General features: G+C 37.3%; 1 protein-coding gene and 1 pseudogene across 8 annotated transcripts in view; one reads left to right on the top strand and one right to left on the bottom strand.

Annotated features, from left to right (window-relative positions):
• The window catches only part of Larp4 (La ribonucleoprotein 4), a 67,989-nt gene that overhangs the window by 6,667 nt on the left and 38,301 nt on the right, over positions 1-23,021 (top strand). For 6 of the 8 annotated variants that reach the window (XM_071609849.1, XM_027949976.2, XM_071609848.1 and 3 more), the window contains exons 2-4: positions 18,769-18,916; positions 19,533-19,688; positions 22,208-22,283. In XM_071609849.1, coding sequence (XP_071465950.1) covers positions 18,769-18,916; positions 19,533-19,688; positions 22,208-22,283 — 380 coding nt within the window. The remainder of the gene's footprint in view (positions 1-18,768; positions 18,917-19,532; positions 19,689-22,207; positions 22,284-23,021) is intronic. The other 2 variants (XM_071609846.1, XM_071609847.1) reach the window with 1 other exon arrangement.
• On the bottom strand, positions 1,984-2,081 carry LOC114104090 (U6 spliceosomal RNA; annotated as a pseudogene).

Here is a 23,021-nt window from a genome sequence, read left to right as displayed (position 1 = left end):
AATATGTACACTGGGCAAGGCGGCCCATACCTGTAGTTTTAACTACTAGGGAAGCTAAAGCAGGAAGATCACCTGAGCCAAGGAATTTGAAACCAGCCTGGATGACATAGTGAGACCCATCTTGAAACAAAAAGTGAATCTGGAGCCAGGCTAACTTTACCCTGCTTAGACTGGATCACTTTGTAGATGTATGCCTGTGGGCAAGTTTTTCCCAGTTTCCTACCTGTAAATTGAAGATAATGTACTGTTACATTAGGATAATATTAATATATGTCTGGGGGGGGGTTGTTAAGAGGATTGATAGTTACATTAAAGCTTTTAGAATCATAAGCATTCTCTTTGTGATTGCTGGTTCAGTATATACATATGAAAGGTAAATTTTCATCTCCGGTTTCTGGTTGTTCACATTTAAAGTAACTAAGGGTTTGCTGGCTTAATACTCACTACAGGAATTTAAAGAACACATTTCCTGGGCTGGGGATGTGGCTCAAGTGGTAGCAAGCTCGCCTGGCATGCGTGCTACCAGGGTTCGATCCTCAGCAGCACATACAAACAAAGATGTTGTGTCCACCGAAAACTGAAAAAAAATAAATATTAAAAAAAAATGTTTCAGATTTAAAAAAAAAAAAAAACACATTTCCTGAAAATGATTATTTGATCATTTGAGGTTGGAGGTTAGTTAAGTTCATTTGTAACAGAATTTATCAGCTTTATCAGCGATTGGTCTCTCAGCTTACCAATTGAAGTAAAGGCTCAGAATTTGAAGACTATCCTAATCTATTTAATTGCTAATGCTAGATTTGTGGGGGGGGGTGTAACAGGATTATATCCACAACCCCCCCCCCAATATTTAATTGTACTGGGGATTGAACCCAGGGTTCGTTTCCACTGAGCTACATCCCTGGTCTTATCTATTTTATCCTCTATCTTAAATAGGTGTATTCATTCATTTTGAGACAGGGTATTGCTAAATCATTGAGGCTAGCCTAGAACTTTTGATTCTCCTCTCAGCCTCCCAAGTAGCTAGAATACTAGCAGCTAAAGTTCTTTACTAAGAACTTTATTATTCTTTATTAAGAGGATTCATGAGTTTTCTGTAGAACTTTCTTGAGAGAAATGTGTAACTTTATAATGTTTTCCTAGCAATTCAAGACCCACCAAAAGTGCTACTAATATAGAGGGGCTTACATTTTTGTTTTTAGTGTTTTTTGTTTGTTTGGTGGTACTGGGACCTGAACCCAAGACTTCATACAGGTAGCCAAGTGCTTTACCACTGAGCTACATCCCCAGTCCTTTTATTTTTATTTTGAGACAGTATCTTGATAAGTTATTTAGGATCTTCTGCTGAATTACTGAGCCCGGCCCAGAACTTGTGATCTTCATGCTTCAACCTCCCAAATACTGGGATTACTGAGTGTGTCCCACTGCGCTTGACTCCAGCCCTTTATATTTTTTATTTTGAGACAGGATCTTACTAAATTGCCCAAGCTGACCTTGAAATTGTGATCATCCTGCTTCAGTCTCCTGAAGTAGCTGGTATTATTGGGGTGTGCTACCATACCCTGTTTTTTGAACAGTTGACAGATTCCATCTGAAGATTTGGGGATATAATTTGCATATTTTCCTCTAAGGTTCAGTGGCAATAGCTTTATTAGCAAATAAACTCAGGTATTCTTTGACAGTGAATGATGAGTGAGCCTTGATTCAGAGTGTGTGTGTGTGTGTGTGTTTCAGAGAGAGAGAGGAGGAGGGAGAGAGAGAAACACTGGGGATTTAACCTAGGGCCCCTCTCCCACTGAGCTAAATTCTCAGCCCTTTTTGGTTTTTATTTTGAGACAAGGTCTTAACTGAGTTGCTGAGGCTGGCTTTAAACTTTTGAACCTCCTGCCTTAGCCTCCGAAGCCACTAGTATTTCAGGCGTACACCTCTGCTCTGTCTCCCTTTGGTGAATCTGGTTTTTTCTTTTTTCGTTTATTTATTTATTTATTTTTGGAATGCTTCTCGAATTTGTGTCATCCTTGTGCAGGGGCCATGCTAATCTTCTCTGTATCATTCCTTTGGTGAATCTTAAGCACATTAAAGTTTGAGAAACACTGACTAGTATGTACTTGTATTGATTCATTCAACAAAATTTCTTGTGGGTCTCCTATGTTCTGGTCACTGTTGAAAGTGCCAGAGAGCAATAAACCATAGATAAGGTCACTGCCATCATGGAGTTAACAGACAAAACAATTTGAGATTAGGATAAATATTTTGTGATTGGGTAAATTCTGTTACGTAGGCTACCATGAATGTTATTTTTTTCTTCAAATGAAATTTAACAGTACCTTTGCCCTAGAGTAGAAATTATTGCAGATCCCAAGTGACTTCTGCCCTGGGAATTCTAGTTCTTATCTGGTGGCTGTTTTCTGTGTCTGTTTCTTCTGGATCATTAGTCACTCTAGGCACAACTGGGGCCAGAGACCATTTGGCAAGGAGAGGAGATTTATAATATTCCTATGTAGTATAACTGGCTTAAAGGGTCCTCTCAGGTAATGAGTATAATGATTAAGAGCATGGACGCTCCAGAATACCTAGGATCAGATCCTGGCTCAGTCTTATTAGTTGTGTCACTGTGGGTGTGATACTTTACCTTAAGGTGAGGTGAGGTAACCTTTTCCTTATCTGTAAAATATGGATGGTGATAGTATTTAACAGATTATTAATGAAGATGAATTGTTTCTGAAGTGTTATTCTCTGAGTGAAGAATTCCTACTTTTTAAATTTTTACTTTCATAAAGTAAAATATGAGAGGTAAATTTTCATCTCCATTTTCTGGTTGTTCACATTTAGGACTGAAGTTATACTAGATGAAATGACAAATTTTGTTTTTCATTGGTGTATGTGGGGGTCTTAATAAGTACCTTAAATGTCATGGGCCCTGTTAATCTTAGAGATAAAAACTGAACTTGGCGGGGCTTGGGTTGTGGCTCAGTGGCAGAGCACTTCCCTGGTACATGTGAGGCCCTGGGTTCAATTCTCAGCACCACATACAAATAAATACATAAAGGTCCATCAATGACTAAAAAAGTATTTAAAAACAAAACAAACAAAACCAAAAAACTGAACCTGGATAGACTGATCTGCCTTGGGGCAAGTCAGTTTAACCAATTTATATATTTTATTTCTGTTTTACAGCATTTATGGGGTTAAGTGGCATGGGATTTCTGATAGTAAATAGGTAAGTAAAAGGTTATGTATAGCCAAAGAGATGGGTTTACCATATTTATAGTGACTCTTCCCTATCACTTTGTTCTACTTATTACCTTAAAACTGATCTTGGAACAAGGAGATAATCATTTTGATAAGAATTTACTGTTTCCCTTTTTTCCTTTGCCCTCCAGATAGGATTTTGCATTAAATGGTCCAGTAATTTAGACTGCTCTTCTTATTTGGGAGTGACATATATCACTTAGAAGGGAGGTTGAGGGAAGGAATGGTAGTTGATCTGTCTCCCTTTAGGGATAGTGTGGATATTTTTTGTTGAGTGTCTGAGTTTGTATGCTTGCATACCATGTGTATGCTGACAGATAGTTTCAGTGTATACTTAAAGCAGGGGTTTTTTTAAATATATTTTTTTAAGTTGTTGACGGACCTTTATTTATTTATATGTGGTGCTGAGAATAGAACCCAGTGCCTCACACATGTCAGGCAAGTGTGCTACTGCTGAGCCCCAGCCCAGAGCAGTTTTTACATCCTTTAATGGTTATGTGTTTTTCTGCCGCTTTGTACTTCAAGGGCTTCTGATTCTCCTAGGTATTTTTGTTTTGTTTCATTTTTACTAGGGATTTAAAACAGGGATACTTTCACCACTGAGCTACATTCCCAGTCTTTTTTTATTTTGAGACAGGGTCTTGTTAAGTTGTGGAGGGTCTTTATGTGATCCACCTGTCTCACCCTTGAACTGCTGAAATTACAGGTGTGTGCCAACATGCCTGGCCTATAAAGAATTTTGATAGAAGTCTTTATTACTCAGTGGTAGAGCACTTGCTTGGTATTTGTTGAATATTTTCAGTTTCCAGTTTAGAATGATTCTACAAGAAACACTCTTGTATATAAACATTTTGACTGAAATTCACATAGAAGGTTTAGGTATGAACATGTTGAAGTTGTTAGTATCATTGTTGATGAATTGCTTTCCAGAATTGTTTAAACAGTTTTTATGAATGCCCAATTTACTGCATCTTTGTTAGCATTAAGGCATTCTAATTTGTAAGGTTAAAATGAGAAAATTGATTTTTACATTTCCTCAGTGCATAGTGAGATTGAACAGTTTTCCATGTATATTAGCTTTTTGGGTACTCCTTTTGTGAATTGTCCTTTTATTTGTTTGTGCTTTCCTTACCAATTGATAAACTTTCTATAAACTTTCATCTTTAAAAACAATAGTCATGTCACTAATGAAGAATAGTTTTTCCAGTTGGATATCTTTTAATTTGAGGTTTTTTTGTGTTAAACTTTTCTTTTTTGGCGGAGGAGGCTCTGGGGAATGAAGCTGGGTGTTCTGTTGCTGAGCCATACCCCCACCCCTCTGCTAAATTGCAGAGGCTGGCCTGGAAATCAAAGTTCTCTAGCCTCAGCCTTCAGAGCAGCTGGGATTATAGGCATTCATCATCATACCTGGCTATGTGTTGTTATACGTGTGTAATTATTTTTTTAAAGTAATCTCATCACACAGATAAAAATAGAGTGTAGAGAAGTGTGTGTGTATAAGCTTGATTTAGCCATTCCTCACCATATACATGTTTCAAAACATGTTTATACCATAAATACAAATTATTAAAAATGCATACGATTTTAATTTTAAAAGCGTAAAATGTTAAGTGTGGGGGAAAAGCAGAAAAGCACAAACAAAAATAAAAAATATTAGTAGGTAACTAGTGATTTTTTTTTTGTCTTCATTCTATGCTGGTGCATTATTTACAGAAAATTAAATTTAAAAATAAATGCTTATTGTAGCTGGGTGAAGTGACGTATGCCTGTAATCTCAGCATCTCAGGAGGCTAAGGCAGGAGGATCACAAGTTCAAAGCCGCCTCAGCAATTTAGCAAGGCTGTAAGCAACTTAAGAGAGAACCTGTCTCAAAATTTAAAAAAGAACTGGGGGGCTGGGGATGTGGCTCAAGCGGTAGCGCGCTTGCCTGGCATGCGTGCAGCCTGGGTTCTATCCTCAGCACCACATACAAACAAAGATGTTATGTCCACCGAAAACTAAAAAATAAATATTAAAAAATTCTCTCTCTCAAAAAAAAAAAAAAAAAAAAGAACTAGGGATTTGCAGGTAAATGGATGCATTGGAGAAGATAATGCTAAGTGAAGTTAGCCAATCCCCCCAAAAAACAAATGCCGAATGTTTTCTCTGATATAAGGAGGCTGATTCATAGTGGGGTAGGGAGGGGGAGCATGGGAGAATAGGAGAACTCTAGATAGGGCAGAGGGTTGGGAAGGAAAGGGAGGGAGCCAGGGTTAGCAAGGATGGTGGAATGTAATGGATATCATTATCCAAAGTACATGTATGAAGATGTGAATTGATATCAACATACTTTATATACAACCAGAGATGTGAAAAATTGTGCTGTATATATGTAATAAGAATTGTAATGCATTCTGCTGCCATTTATTTATTTATTTTTTAAAAAATATTTATTTTTAGTTTTCAGCGGACACAACATCTTTGTTTTATGTGGTGCTGAGGATCGAACCCGGGCCGCACACATGCCAGGCAAGCGCGCTACCGCTTGCGCCACATCCCTAGCCCTGCTGTCATTTATTTTTAAAAAATTAATAATAATAAAAAAAGGACTGGGGATGTGTTTCAGTGGTTAAGCGCCCTAGGTTTAATCCCTGCTACCAAACACCACCCTGCAAAATAAATAAATAAATGCTTATTGTATCTCAACAATTCTAGGGGTCGGAGGCAGGAGGATTTCCAGTTCAAGATCAGCTTCAGCAACTTAGTGAGGATCTAAGCAACTTAGCAAGACCTTCTCTCAAATTAAAAAAAAATAAAAAAGGGGGCTGGAGATATGGATCAAGTAGTAGCGCACTCGTGAGGCACTGGGTTCGATCCTCAGCACCACATAAAAACAAAATATTGTGTACACCTAAAGCTAATAAATATTAAAAAATAAAATTAAATATAAAAAAATAGGCTAGGAATGTAGCTCAGTGGGAAAGCACTCCAGGGCTGAACCTCCAGTACCAAAAAAAAAAAGCAGCCAACAACAGAAGAGTGCTCATTGTTTTGCAACTTGATTTTTTTTTTCTTTGAACAATATGACTTACCATACTTTTCATATTTCAATAGTCCTCTTTTATCCATAAAAGACCATTCCAAAACCCCTAGTGAATAGCCTGAAACTACAGACAATACCAAATACTATTTTTACTATATTTTTTCCTATGCACATATACCTAAGATAAAGTTTAATTTATAATTGGAACACGTTAATAGATTAACAACAATAATAAAATAGAATGATTATAAAATTAAAATAAAGTTACTTAGTGCATACCTGTAATCCCAGGTCCTAGTGAAGCTGAGGCCACAGGATTGCCAGGTCAAGGTCAGCCTCAGCAACTCAGTGAGACCTTGTCTCAAAAGATAAAAAGGGAAGGAGATGTAGCATAGTGTTACAGCACTTGCACAGCATGTGTGAAACCCTAGGTTAAATTCCCAGTACAACATGCACAGACCAAAAAAAAAGAAAAAAATTGTGAATATGATCTCTCTCAAAATATCATCTTACACTGTACATCTTAACAACCTAAGCATATGATTGTGGGTTTTTTCCCCCCTTAAAAAGAACCTTCACCTTTTAACTTTGACATGTATGAATTGCCAGCATTACCAGTCTTGTGATTTGGAGCCAATATTAAATAAGGGTTGCTTTTGAACACAATGAACATGAACTTGTACAGTTGATCTGATAACAGTCAATAATTAAGTGACTAAAGGATAGCATATCTAGAGTAGGTATGCTGGACAAAGGGATGATTCACATACCAGGCAGAAGGTGCAGGATTTCATCATGAAACTCAACTTCATAATTTCAAGACATTGTTTATTTCTGCACTTTTCCATTTCATGTTTTTGGAATGCTGTTGTCCAAGGGTAATTGAAATAATGGAAAGCAAAGCCAAGATAAAGGCCCTCTTAGAAAACAAACTCTTAGAGTCTCTCATGTTAAACCACATTTTTAACTATTCATTTTTTGTCCTAATTAGTATACATGACAGAATGCATTTTTTAGTAGTTTTTTTTTTTTTTTTTTGGTGTGTGTGTGTGTTGCTGGGGATTGAACCCAGGGCCTTGTGCATGTGAGGCAAGCACTCTACCAACTGAGCTATATCCCCAGCCAACAGTATGCATTTTGACATATATATAAGTGGAGTGTAACTTCTCTTTCTTCTGGTTGTACATGATGTAGAGTTACACTGGTTGTGTAATCATATATGCACATAGGGTGATAATGTCTGATTCATTCTATTTTCCTTCCTACCCTCATACCCTCTCCCCTCCCTTCACTCCACTTTGTCTAATCCAAAGTACTTCTATTTGCCCTTATGGCGTACTCCACCCCCCATTATGAATTAGTATCCACATATCAGAGAAAACATTTGGCCTTTGGTTCTTTGGGGTTGTCTTATTTCACTTAGCACAATATCCTCCAGTTCCATTCATTTATGGGCAAATGCCATAATTTCATTCTTCTCTAAGACTGAGTAATATTCCATTGTGTATATATACCACAGTTTCTTTATCCATTCATCTGTTGAAGGGCACTTGGGTTGGTTCCATAGTTTAGCTATTGTAAATTAAGTTGCTGTAAACATTGATGAGTTAACTATTCATTCTTTTTTATTTATTTTTTAATTTGTTTAGTTTTAGGTGGACACAATCTTTATTTTTATGTGGTGCTGAAGATGGAACCCAGTGCCACATGCATGTTTGGCGAGCACTCTACCACTGAGCCACAACCCCAACCCAACTATTCATTCTTAAATGGGCATTTTGGTTGTTTTCAGTTTTTTACTCATGGAGTCAGTGCTTGCTGAATACAACTTTACATATGTCTTCTTATATACAGTAGTGGCTTTTAGAGTATATCTTACAAAATGCCATAGATCTTACATTTTATTTATTTTTTAAAGTGCATTATAGTTATACATAGTGGGGTTCATTTTGACATTTTTAAAAGCATAAAACATAATATGCTCCATTTCAGTCCCCAGTACTTCCTCTTTTGCTTTCCCCATCCCTCCCCCATCAATGCCCTTAGCAAGAAACATGTTTCACACTTCAGATTTATGAGTAGCATGATCCTGGAAAGGCATGTTTCTATTCGTTATTTTGATTTATTATTAAATATTGTAATGTTAGTCTGTCCCATCAGCAAAAGACATGGGATTTTTTTTTTAGCTACTTTTTGGATATTTGGATAATTACAAATGACATATTTTGTATGTTAAATGTTAGCCTTAGTTTGTCAATGTTTTTGTTTTTTTATTTTTGGTACTAGAGATTGCATTGGTCACTTTACCACTGAGCTGCATCCACAATCCTTTTAAGACAGAATCTTAAGTTTCTGAGAGTCTCCATAAGTTCCTGAGGCTGACCTTGAACTTAGAGTTCTTCTACTGTAGCCTTCCAGGTCCCAAGGATTTCAAGACTGCATCCATGCTTGGTTAGTCTTAACCTCTTATAATAAATATTTGCCATACTTGGGGCCTCCAAATGTTTTATTAGTTTTCTACATTTGCTGAAATGCCCAAAATATTAGTTAGCCTCTCCAGCAAAAAGTCAAACTCAAATTCTTGGGTTCTTTTCTACCTAGATGGATGCGGGCATGTGACCTCTGAACCAAAGTTGGACATAGCTATAGATGACTTCTCTTTGAAAGTGTCTAAGGAGGGGCTGGGGATGTGGCTCAAGCGGTAGCAAGCTCGCCTGGCATGCGTGCTGCCCGGGTTCGATCCTCAGCACCACATACAAACAAAGATGTTGTGTCCGCCAAGAACTAAAAAAATAAATAAATATTAAAATTCTCTCTCTCATCTCTTATCTTTCTCTCTTTTTTTTTTTTGTCTAAGGAAGTGAGGATTCTATTTATAACTTCCACTTGTGGTCAGGGGTGCAGTAGGGGATGGTCAGCTTAAAGTAGAGGTAATAGTTGCCAGATTGAATTCCTGATAATTTGACACTGTCAGTAGTAAAGGTTTTAGCAGATTTAAATCATGGTATTTAGTGTTTAGTGGTGGCAGAGAGAGTGATTTTCTTTATCTTTGCATGTTTATCTTTGCTTTTCCAGTGACATAGTGGTAATGATGCTAACTTTTAGTAAATTGCCTGTTTAATTTAGCCAGAGAAGATTCTGATACCTCTTTGATTAAAAATACCTTTGGGCCAGGCACAACAGCATGCGCCTATAATCCCAGTAGCTGGGGAGGCTGAGGCAGGAGGATAACAAGTTCAAAGCCAGCCTCAGCAAAAGTGAGGCGCTAAGTGACTCAGTGAGACCCTATCAAAAATAGGACTGGGGATGTGGTTCAGTGGTGGAATGTCCCTGAGTTCAATCCCAGGTACAAAACAAAACACCCTTTGGTACAGCAAGCACTATTTACTTGCCTGTATAGTAACACTTACAAAGAGGACTTGCTTTCTAAAAGTGCTACTTAGCACCCAGCAACTTGGGAGGCTGAGGCAGGAGGATTGCAAGTTCAAAGCCAGCCTCAGCAACTTAGCAAGGCCCTAAGCAACTTTGTGAGACCTTGACCCAAATATTAAAAAGGGCTAGGGGCTGGGGTTGTGGCTGAGTGGTAGGGTGCTTGCCTAGTACATGTGAGGTACTGGGTTCAATTCTCAGCACTGCATATAAGTAAATAAAATAAAGGTCCATCAACAACTAAAAATAAAAATACTTAAAAAACAAAAAGGGCTGGAAATGTGGCTCAGTGGTTAAAGCATCCCTGGGTTTATTCCTCAGTGCCCTGCCCCCCACTCAACACACATACCCAAAAAGTTAAAAATAATATCTTGGCTGGGTGTGGTGGCACACACTTGTAATCCCAGCTGCTCAGGAGGCAGAAGCAGGAGGATCGCAGGTGTTGAGCCACAACATCGTAGTAAGTACCTAAGCAGCTTAGCTAAACCCTGTCTCAAAATAAAATATAAAAGGGGAGCTGGGTTAGTCTACCATGCGGCCTGCGCAATGGTTTCATTAATGAGGTTCTAGGCATAAAGTTAGTTAGAAGAGATCGAAATAAAACACACAGACTCAGTTACCTTATTTCTATTGCCAGGTCTGAGACGGCTCCCCTCTCTGGCTCCGACCTCTAACCGCCCAGCAGGGCAGCAAGGATTACTCAGGGCTAGCAGGAGAGAGAGAGAGTGAACACGCCAGGGAGTAGCCTTTTATTGGGGAACAAGAAATTCAGGGGATAATTCCATCCAATGAAGGTTGAGGGGGGACTGCACTCCAAGGTCAGGGTCAGTGATTGGGCCCCCGGGGTCAGTGGTCAGTCACACCCCCACACGGACGGGTTCTCTCATCAGGAAAGGGCCGGGAATATTCCGACACAGCCAGAAGCCTCAGACCCTTAACGGGAGTCGCCCAGTCACGTGTCAGGATGGCTTCCCACAGGTTAGCAAGGTAAGGTGGTGCACTCCTGTAATTCCAGAGGCTCTGGAAGCTGAGACAGGAGGATCACGAGTTTAAAGCTGGCCTCAGCAATTTAGCGAGGCACTAAGCACTCAGTGAGACCTTGTCTCTAATAAAATACAAAATAGTGTTAGGGATGTGGCTCAGTGGCCGTGGGACATGTCTGTCCTAGTGGGACTATATAAAAGTTAGTCTGTTTCCTTCCTTTGTAATTGATATGAGGGAATTGTGAATTAACATCTCTAAACCAAGATGATGATGTAATTGTTTATGGTGCTTCTAGAGATGCTTCTGCTTCTCTGAAAATTTTCACATTTAGTTAATGGGGGCATTTTTTTGTTTGTTTTGGGGAGGGATACAACTCAGGGGCACTTGACCATTGAGCCACATCCCCAGCTCTTTTTTATTTTTATTTAGAGACAGGGTATCACTGAGTTGCTTAACACCTCACTTTTACTGACGCTAGCTTTGAACTCACGATCTTCTGCCTCAGTCTCCTGAGTCTGCTAGGATTACAGGCGTGCACCACTGTGCCAAGCTTAGTTAATGGTTTTGATTATATTGTAAAAGTTTCTTGCAGCCTTGAAACCAAAAGCCAAGAAGCACTCCATAGTTTAAAAAAAAAAAAAGTTTAGTTTAAGCTGGATGTGGTGGCACACACCTGTAATCCCAGCTGATCAAGCAGATCAGAGGCTAATGCAGGAAGATTGCAAGTTTAAGATCAGCCTCAGCAACTGTGATGCCCTAAACAATTTAGCAAGACTCTGTCTGAAAATTGAAAATTAAAAAAAAGGGCTGTGGATGTGGCTCAGTAGTTAAGTACCCCTGGGTTCAATCCATAGTACCCACCCCCCCCCCAAAAAAAAAAAAAAGTAAACTCAGGCCACTTAAAAAAAAAAAAAACAAAACAACTGAAGTCTTTAAAAAAATCAATCAGAAAGTACTTACCCATAGAGATAATAAGGTAGCACTTCTTGTCTGTTGATCCTTGGTGACCCAGAACTGTAGTTTTTAATGGTCTGTAGTTTAGACAGGGTACACAAAGTAGAATGAGGATGATGGGGAAGAAAGCTTTCCCAGAGAAAGGGGAACTTGTTGTTTTGGTTGGGTTCTGGGGATTGAACCTAAAGGCACTTTACATCCCCACACCGTTTTATTTTTAATGTTGGTTCAGGGAGTCATTGAGTTTTTTAGAGCCTTACTTAAGTTTCTGAGGATAGCCTTGAATTTGTAATCCTCCTTCCTTAGCCTCCCAAGTCTCTGGGATTACAGGTGTGTACTACCATGCCTGGCTGGAACTTACCCATTTTAACTTTGACTCTACATTGGTATGGGAGAGGTCCTTTCTGGTTTTGAGTTCAGCTTTTTAATTTATTTTTATTTATGATTAACATTTTTGGTATTACATATTGAACCCTGGGGCATTTAACTACTGAGCCACATCCCCAGCCCTTTTTTATTTTTAGACCGGACCTTCTCGTTAAGTTGCTGAGGCTGGCTTTGAACTTGCAGTCCTCCTGCTTCATCCTCCCATGATAACAGGCATGTGCCACCATTCTGGGCCCATTTTATTTGCTCTTGAGCCAGAGCTCTCAGTGTTGCCCAGGCTGGTTTTATGGTCCTGGGCTCAAGTGATCCTTCTTACTCAACCTCCAGTAGCTGGAATTAACCACTGGGCCAGACTCTGGGTTCAACTGTTGAAATATTTGCTGTTTCTCCCCATAATCTGAGTCATATTATTTAGGCCAGCCCTTCTCTAATGCCTTAGCTCTTTGTTTTTTGTTTGTTTTTGTTTTAGTACTGGGAATTGAACACATTAAATCGAACATTTAGTTTTATTTTATGTTTTCCGGGCTGTTCCCACAAATCCTCTTTAAAGCCACAATATAGAGCTGAAATTCATACTACCTGTGTGAATTCAAAAAAGCTAAATTGAAAGTTTTTGTTTGTACTAGGGATTAAATGCAGGGGTAGTTTACCTACTGCTGAATTGGAGCTTGCCACTAGTGCTCATACCCAGCCCTTTTTAAATTTTTTTATGAGACAGGATCTTATTAAGTTGCTTAGGAACCCCAGGGGTAAAAGTACCCCTGGGTTCAATCCCTAGCAACTCCCCCCCCCCTCCGAAAAAAAAAGGTTGTTTAGGACCTCACTGATTTGCTGATGATGGCTTTGAATTTGTACTCCTCAGCATCACCAGTCACTGGGATTACAGGTGTGTGCCACCGCAACTGACCTAATAATTTAATGTGCTGTGAAAGATTAAAATTTTGAGTAAGAATATATGGCAAAGTTGTGAATTGGGAGGGGGTGACATAAGTATGGCTTAGCACAGTTTCAACTAGTATTTAATACCTTTTTAAAGAAAATTTGCCTCCAGATATGAAGCTGGAAAGTCGCTGGAATAAGTGGAAAAGAATCACAGTATAAGGCTTTATTAGATTTTCATTAATGTGCATTAAGAATCATACAAAGTGAAGTGTCTGTTGTAATCCTCAGTATACCAATAAAAAATTTAGTTTTGAAAGAAAAAAAAACACAAATCAGTAAGATAAGCTTGAGAAAAGACCTCACCCCCCCCCAAAAAAAAAAAAATAGGTAAGAAACAAACCAAAGATGTTAAATAAAAAGTATAAGAATGGAGCTTTGAAACTTCCTGGGGCAAGTGAGTTGTGGTTTTGTTTTGTTTTGGGGGGGGGGGGCGGGCGCGACACGATAACTGTGGTTTGAACCCAGGGGTACTCTACTACTAAACTACATCCCCAGCCCTTTTTTTTTTTTTTTTTTTAATTTTGAGACCGAGTCTTGCTAAATTGCTTAGGGCACCTTGCTATGTTGCTGAGGCTAGCTTTGAACTTGGAATTCTCCTGCCTCAGCCTTTCGAATTGCTTCCAGCCTGGTCCCAGTTTTGTGGTGTTTTGCCGCAGTCTGGCTGGGCACAAAATAATCAATCCTCCACAAAACCTTGTAGGTTCAAACAGCAACTCAGGTGTGTACTACCATGCCTGGCTGGAACTTACCCATTTTAACTTTGACTCTACATTGGTATGGGAGAGGTCCTTTCTGGTTTTGAGTTCAGCTTTTTAATTTATTTTTATTTATGATTAACATTTTTGGTATTACATATTGAACCCTGGGGCATTTAAAAGAGCCACAATCCCAGCCCTGTTTTTTGTTGTTGTTTAAGTATTCCACACTTAAAAAATGGCAGAATACCTGGAACCAACCTAGATGCCCGTCAATAGATGAATGGATAAAAAAAATGTGGCATTTGTACACAATGGAATATTACTCAGCACTAAAAAATAACAAAATCATGGCATTTGCAGGGAAATGGATGGCATTAGAGCAGATTATGCTAGAACAGTAGAGAGGAAGAGCATGAGAAGAAGATTACCATTAAGCAGGGACAAGAGGTGGGAGGGAATGGGAGAGAGAATGGGGATTGCATGGAAATGGAAGGAGACCCTCATTGTTATACAAAATTATGTGTAAGAGGATGTGAGGGGAAAGGGGAAAAAAAGAGAGAAATGAATTACAGTAGATGGGGTATAGAGAGAAGATGGGAGGGGAGGGGAGGGGGGATAGGAAGGGGATAGGAAAGGCAGCAGAATACAACAGATACTAGTATGGAAGTATGTATGCAATCTGTACACGTGGTAAAAATAAGAATTCATAACCCACTTGAATCAAATGTATGAAATATGTCAAGATCATTGTAATATTTTGAGCAACCAATAAAAAAATGGCAGAATATCACTAAAAAGATTAAGCAAGGGGTAGGGTTGTGGCATGTGTGAGGCACTGGGTTCAATCCTCAGGATAGATAGATAGATAGATAGGTAGGTGTTGTGTTCATTTACAGCTAAAAACAATTAAAAAAAAGAGGGCTAGGGTTGTGGCTGAGCGGTAGAGTGCTCTCCTAGCACATGTGAGGTGCTGTGTTCAATCCTCAGCACCAGATGAAAATAATAATACAATAAAGGTATTGTTTTCAACTACAACTAAAAATGTATAATAAAAAAGATTAAGCAAACAGTAAAAAAGATGAAGAATGGCAACTAGACTGAAAGCCATTGCTTGTTATCAATAGTGCAAACTAGAAAGAATTGGAATTAATGGTATACTTGAAAAGGGAGTATGTTGTCTTTCAGTCCTGCACATAGCAAGAATAGAAGATAATATAAAGATTTTCTGGAGTCAGGCTTCCTGGGTTTGATCCTGACTTCAAACAGTCTTTCTGTCCTATGCTTAAGAGCGAACTCACCCACCCACTTGTTAGGGATCAAATTCAGGACCACGTCCATTTCTGTCTTTTTTTTTTTTTTTCCCTGTGTTTCTCTCAAAATGGGTTAATCTGTAAGAGGAAATAGGAGTGCTTATAATGTGTTGTTGCAAGAGTTTGGTGAGATGGGTCAAGCATGGTTGTGCACACTTGTAGTCCAGCTAACTCAGGCTAAGGCAGGAGGATCACAAGTTCCTGGACAATGTAGTAGAATCCTGACTCAAAAAAGTCAGGGGACGTCATAGAGTGCCCCTAGTACCCCCCCCCCCCAAAAAAAAAAAGTCCATTTAGTACAGTTGCCTAGCTTACAGAATTGCTTATTACATTTGCTGCTGCTGTTATGGTGCTTACATTTTTCCCCTCCGTTACTTGAAAGCCTTTTTCAAAGTATATAGTTTGAATGGATTCTAAAATGCATATTTTTGTTCATTTTTACCTCTCTGAAAATTGGGATGCTACTCATAATAACTTGGTGTTCCATAGTTAAAAATAAAGTTGTTTTTCCTTTGTGATTTTTGCTTTCTTTGTCATATTTTTTTATTTTCTTGTTGCAGTTTTATATTATTCTATAGTAATCGTCTTTTGCAATGTGTCTTATTTTTAAAGCTAATTTTCTGTGACATAGGGTTTTTAAAAATATTTTTTAATTGTAGCTGGACACAATAATGTTATTTATTTATTTTTAATGTGATACTGAGGATCGAACCCAGAACCTTGTATGTGTTAGGCAACCGCTCTACTACTGAGCCACAACCCCAGCCTCTGTGACATAAGTTTAACTTGAACTTCATCTCGTAGTTATTTTGATGAAACATATTAGTTTTCATGTATACTTTTGAGGGTAAGAGCAGAATTGCTTTCCATTCAAAACCACATGCTTTATTAAAAAGTTTATAAAGTATTTATACGAATGTTAACTGCTTTTCAAGTGTTAATGTACTTTAATGTTTAAAATAAAGAATTCTTACCTCAATTTGTAATTTAGGCTTAGGTGAGAGATTTTTCTCAGGGTTACATTATTCCAAGTTCATGTAAGAGCTGTTTGGAATTCATATGTGATTCTAGGGCCTCAATCATTATATGTTTAAATAGTAACTGAAATAACTCTTTTGCTTTACTTAAAGCCCTATACAACTTTGCATAGCAATCCTGTGAATCAGGGGTGCTTCTTGTAAGTAAATGACCCTTCCACTGCATATTTTTCACATCCAGGTCTTATTCATTAAATGACTATTGTAGCTGTGCATGGTGACACACGTCTGTCATCCCCAAAGCCAGCTTGGGCAACTTAATAAGACCCAGCCTTAAAATAAAAAGTACTAGGGATGCATGTCAGTGGTAGAGTGCCCCAGGTTCAATCCCTAGTACAACCAAAAAAAAAAAAAGATTGAGAAGTTTGATACCTCTTTCTGAAAAGTGTGCTATTATACCTGCTGTTTTCTTGGGTGTAGACCTATCTAGTATTATCAGAATTGAGGAAAGAGGGAGAATTTGAAGTTATGTTGTACCTAAATTTCCAAATCATAATCACCAATCAATCAGTGCCTATCAAAAGCAGAGTGCAGGAGTACTGCCTTGGTGCAGGCAGGAAGCTGGAGAGGCAGCTATTGGCTGTAGAGATTTTTGTGTGTGCCTGTGTGTGTTGTGTGTGTGGTGCTAGGGATTGAACCCAGGCCTGTGTGCATTCAGGGGAAGCATTTACCAACTGAGCTATATCCTCAGCCCAGCTGTAGAGAAATTTAATACAGTAATAAAACTTGACTGAAAGGTATATGCTTGTTGTTGTCCTACAACAGGAAATTCTGAACTATGTCAGTGATAAACTACTCACTACTACCATTGCAATTTCAAAGCTTCAGCCCTGGCTCCTAAGATATTGAGTGGACCTGTGCATGGAAAAGGGTATTTGTGTCTGTCTCTTTTTTTCCTGTGTTAAGTTTAAAAACATTTTTTGGTTGATGAACCAAAAGAACCCAATTTTTAAAAAATATGAAGGGTTAAGTAAGCATGTAGCTCTGAGGTAGAGTGTTTGAAATATGGTGGTTAGAAAACATTAGGTAAGCAATAGAGTGTAATTAAACTATTATTTCATTGGTTCCCTACATATAAGTCATGTTAGTTGTACCATATGGAAACTCAAAAAGAAACTTGAGTACAAATGGGTTTATTATTAGAGTGCAGAGGAATTTCATGGGACATAATTGCAGAAATAAATACAGAAAATGTAATTAGGCCTCCCGGAAGCTTTTTTTAAAAGTTATATAAATGGATACTTATTTTTTATGTGGTACTGAAGATCCAACCCAGTGCCTCACATGTGTCAGGCTAAGCATTCTACCACTGAGCCACAAACCAGCCCAGAAGCTGTGTCTTAAATCAGCAATTTTGCCTTGGGGTTCTGCAGTTCCATCCACTAAATTTTATCTTTGTTGAGCATATTTGAGTGTTGGTGATACCTTAAAAAGCTGGTTTTGGGGCTGTGGTTGTGGCTCAGCAGTAGAGTTCTTGCCTCGCACACATGAGGCCCTGAGTTTGATCCTCAGCACCACATAAACATAAATAAATAAAATAGAGGTATTGTGTCCAACTACAACTAAAAAAAAAATATTTTTTTAAAAAGCGGGTTTTTATTTTTTTAAGCCCTTTGAGCCAGGACCAATAGGGAATTCATGACAACCTAATAAATAGTTCAGCATTTGCCAGTTTTCATGAAAGCTGAATCCCTATTACCTGTAGGTCATAACCTTGGGCTCATTAATTTTCTGCCATGTGGATCCATCTTCTGGTGCCTACGATCCAGGGGTGGGACCTTGGCAGAAAAGACAAAAGTAAATTCTAGAAAGGGAATGAAATTTTCTGTGTCCTTATATACTTGAGAAGGATCAAGCCCTGTCATTTGGTTGAATAAAGTGAGAAGTGTTATTTGTGCATCCCACCCCTCTCTTCATTTCTCAGCATCTCCATCTTTTCATAGACTTCTCCCTTCTTCTTCTTCCCCCATGTTCAGTCTCTTCTGTGTTTGTGATTAAATAATGCACGCAAAAGATTTCTTTAAATGGTAATGCTTTAAATAATTACGTTGTGGGCACTAAGAATATACACTTTAAGGATAGATGGAAGAGAGCAGACCACAGTTCTTGACTTGATAACATTTTCAGTGATAATCATTCAGACTCAGAGGCCTCTGTCACAACTTAGATGACAATAAAAATTATATTCTGGAAAATTGCTGTAGATAACTCAAAGTTTGCTTTAGATAAACACTAATATCTTGAAGATATAGTAGTACTTTGAATAAATTTTTATGTAACTGTCAAGTAGATCGTGTAAGAGGGTATTTTAGTAGTATTCTACAAAGATACATATTTTTTATTACATTTTCTGGGCTGGATCTGGTGGCAGAGGCCTATTATCCCAGTGAGTTCGAGGCCCACCTGGGCAATTTAGTGAGAACATGACTGAAAATAAAAAAGGACCAGGGATGTGGCTCAGTGGTAAAGCACTTGCCTGGCATGCATGAGGCATGGCTAAATAAATAAAAAAATTGGGCTGTGGATTTAGCGCAATGGAAAAGCACCCCTAGGTTTCATCCCTAGTATCACAAAAATAGAGTTTAATATTAATTTTCAAAGTTGATCAGAAACTATAATATTTATTTAATATTAAATTATTTAATACTGTTTGGGGTTTTTTTTCACATTTAAGTAATGCAAAAACCTTTTGTATAAATTTACAATTTCACTCCCATTTCTAAAATTCATAAATAGATCTTTTGATTATTTAGCAGGTAACATCTAAAGGAACTGGTTTAAATCCTAATGCCAAAGTATGGCAAGAAATTCCTCCTGGAACTCCTGATGCCACTACTGTAGCTCATGGAACTGAAAGCTCTTGGCATGAAACAGCAGCCACATCAGGGTCTCATCCTGAAGGTAAGTCCTAAATGTTTCATTGGAAAAATTACATTTAAGTTAAATGGTAATGCCAAACCAGTCTGTAGAACTTGGAATACATCCTTTGATTGTTTACAAGATTGATTTGTAAATATTTTATGTGTTGTTTGTATATATCGTCACTATTTGAAGTAGTATCTGTGACTGGGTCCAGTATCTAACCCATTTATAATATACTTATCATTTATAATTGGTTTATAAGTTAATTTTGAATTGCCATCATCGGCTCTGCTTTTTACTCATTGTTAAAATTTGGACAAAAGACTTCTGTGCTTACATATTCTTTTATCTGTAAATCAAATAATAATTGCCTACAGCATAAGATTTTCTGAAAATTAAGTGGATAGAATTCATTTGAGTAGTCAGATACATAGCTAGTGCTATATGAGTTTAGTTATTGTTAATCATTTTACCATGTCTATAATGGTGAAACCTTACTCCCTTGAGGAAATACTGTTAACTTAAAACCATGGGAAACTTTTTCTGACTGGTAGAATTCATTGAAATTGTGTTGTAGAAGACGTACTGACCAAAATTCTTGAAGGTAGGATTTAAAGAATTCCTATTTACTTTCACTATTTTTTCTTGAATACAGGAAATGCTGAGCTTTCAGAAGATATGTGTAAGGAATATGAAGTAATGTATTCTCCATCTTGTGAAACCACAAGAAACACTACAGGCATTGAAGAATCAACTGATGGAATGATATTAGGACCTGAAGAGCTGAGTTACCAAATATATGATGTTTCTGGTAAACTTTGTTGTTCTATTGTTTTTTTAAATGATAATTTAAGGGCTGGGAATGTGGCTCAAGCGGTAGTGCGTCGCCTGGCATGCGTGCGGCCCGGGTTCGATCCTCAGCACCACATACAAAAAACAAAGATGTTGTGTCCACCGAAAACTAAAAAAAAGATAATTTAATATTCTAGCCTTTCATAGTTATTGTTATGATAAACATATGGTATTATTCAGTTCTTTTCTTTGAAAAACTTTCTTACATGTTAGGTGAATGTTAAAAATACCCAAACATGAAATACATAATTTAAAAATAATATTTACTTTATGAGGGTCCTACTGAAGGAAGTTAAGAGACCTAAATTGCAACCTTTCATAAGTTTAAGTTTTTCGGACTTAGTTAGAGTCATTACAAGTTCTGTCAATTTTCCTGTCATTTTTGTCAGATAGATAGATATTCAATTGCTGAATTTTTTTTTTTTTTTTGGTGGGTGGGTACTGGGAGTTTAACCCAAGGGCACTCAACCTCTGAGCCATATCCCCAGCCCACTATTCATTCATTTATTTATTTGTTTGTTTGTTTATTTGAGACAGAGCCCTGGGTACTCAACCCCTGAGCCACTTTCCCATCCATTTATTTATTTGTTTGTTTGTTTATTTATTTGAGACAGAGTCCTGCTAAGTTGCTTAGGGCCTAAGTTGCTGAGGCTGGTCTCAACCTTGCAGTCCTCCTGCCTCAGCTTTCTCAGTCGCTGGAAATATAGGCGTGTGCCACCATGCCCAGCTGAGATTACTAAACACACAAGTTCCACTGCAGTTTAACCTGTAGGCTATATATATATATATATATATATATATATATATATATATATATATATATATATATATATATATATATATTTGTACATTCTTTTAATTGAAATGGAGTAGTTTTCACTTGACTTTATGGTGGATGAAATTTTCAAAAGAAACTAAAAATGAATCAAAAAGCTGGATTTGCTACCTTTATTTTTCTAAGATGTAAGATTTTGTGTTAGTTTTTGACATGGGGTCTTACTGTGTTGCCCAGGAGGCCTCAAATTCATTATTCACCTGCCTTAGCCTCAGGAGTAGCTAGAGTTAAAGGCGTGTGCCAACATGCCAGCTTAAAGGGTCTTATTGAACAATAATTGTAATATGGAGTAGGTATTTGTTTTCCACATTCATGTAGCTCTTCAGGCAAGGTCTATAAGTTTTTGTCCTCATTACCTTATTATAGGCATTCAGACTACATTTTTTAAATCCATTGGTTTAAAAGATAATTTCTGAAATGAGGTATTCTCACATGATAACTTAAGATTGGGAGTTCTTCTAGCCTGTAGTTCTAATAAAGTTAACCACTATCCATTTTGAACATGGAGTTGGTTTAAGTGATGTGACAACCCCTTGGTGTTTTAGAGTTTGCTATAATGGTCATCGGAAGGCTAACCAAATTGATAGCTTATTAAACTGGCAGTCGGGTGAATTATATATACATAGAAATAGAATGTTGGCAGGAGGTGTGCTGGGGATGAAATCTAGGGGCACTTAGTCAACTGAGCCACATCCTCACCCCATTTTATTTTTATTTTGAGATAGGGTCTTGCTAAGTTGCTTAGGGCCTCAGCCTCCTAAAATTGCTAGGATTACAGCACCTGGCAAAATGCTTCTTATAGTCATTAAAGTTAACTAAATATGTAACTTTGATTCTTTAGTAACAAGACAATTTAGTGGTAAAATCATAGACAAAGATAATTCAGCTTCCTATTCATCCTATTGTCTCTATTTAGAGAAAAGTTAGTTTCTATTATCATTAATGCTTTTTTTTTTTAAGAAAAGGACATATTATATGCTTTTAGTCTGGAAGATGGTGTAAGATTCTAATTTAGAGTGGCAGTTTTTCCATGGTTGCTTCCTGAGAAAAGGGCTCAGATACTGTGTTTAAACAGTAGAAAGCACAGAAGGCCATTAAGAGTTGATCTGATCCTGTGAATGTTTGAATTCTGTAAATATAAGTAGGAAGGTATAGTACTCTAAAATCATAGAATGAAGAAGAAAAGTTTTTTAGAGTTTGAAGAGTGAGGCTAAAATCAGATTTACTACCAGTAAGAGAAATACAATTATATAAATATGTCCCAGTTGGTTTAGCCAATTTGTTTTCCAATTTAGATTACTGTTACTTTTGTTCAACTTTGAGTTCCCCTTAAAGAAATAAATAGTTGTCACTTTTTTTTAATGTTTAATGCAGTGTTTTACAACGTGGTAGTCAAGCGCTTTTGGTATTACTGGTTCTTTTTTTAATTTGTTTGGCAAAATAATTTTTAAACTAATATGAAATTTATCTGTAAAAAGATTCGAAGAAATTGGACCTTAATCTGTTATAAATATTATTTAAAAATACACTTTTGAGGTAAAATTTAATTTGTGCATACTTTTTGACTTTGAGTACAATACATAAATTTCATCACCTACAATAATTTGGTATTAACTTTTCCCCCTCTTGTTTTCTATTATCAGGAGAAAGCAGTTCAACAATTTCTACAGAAGACCTAAAAGAATGTCTAAAGAAACAATTAGAATTCTGTTTTTCACGGTACAGAATCAATTTTATTGATATTTTTCCTTTTTTTGAGTTATTTGGTTAGTATAATACCTATGAAATAGAGTAGAAGAATGTTGGTTCTCATTTCTTTGTAGTACTGTATTTTGGTATCATTTGTGGTATGTTTTTAATCTAAATTTAAAGATGTAATCTCCAGTTAGATATGCAAAGAATCTGTTATCAGTAGAAAGATAATGAAGTTTCTATTAGATACTTTTTCTATGAACATATTCAGTCTCAGGGTTTTCAAAAGTAGTTATCAAACAAAAATTAAAAATCAAATTAGGGCTGGGGTATAGCTCAGTGGTAGAGCACTTGCCTAGCAAGTGTGAGGCACCGCATGAAAAATAAATTTAAAAGATATTGTATCCATCTACAACTTAAAAAAGAATCGACAAATTAATGGAGAGGTAGGGGAAAATACTTCTTTGATTTTAGGAATTGACTCTTGTAACTTTTGAACATAGTTATTTTTAGCAAGGAGATAGGCAGAGTATACTATCAGTGTCTTCTGTTAAATACAGAGTCCATTTAGGCAATGTCTTATGTATCTAGATGCCTTGGCACACACCTGTAATCCCAGTGACTCAGGAAGCTGAGGCAGGAGGATCACAAGTTGCCAACTTGGGCAGCTTAGCAAGGCTGTCTCAAAATGAAAAATAAATGAGGCTGGGGGTTGTGGCTCAGGTAAAGTGCCAGTTTTTATGTATGTACGTATATGTATGCATG

The sequence above is a fragment of the Marmota flaviventris genome, chromosome 3 (genome assembly GCF_047511675.1).
Source record: "Marmota flaviventris isolate mMarFla1 chromosome 3, mMarFla1.hap1, whole genome shotgun sequence".
Lineage (NCBI taxonomy): Eukaryota > Metazoa > Chordata > Mammalia > Rodentia > Sciuridae > Marmota > Marmota flaviventris.
This window is presented reverse-complemented; position numbering and strand designations above follow the sequence as displayed.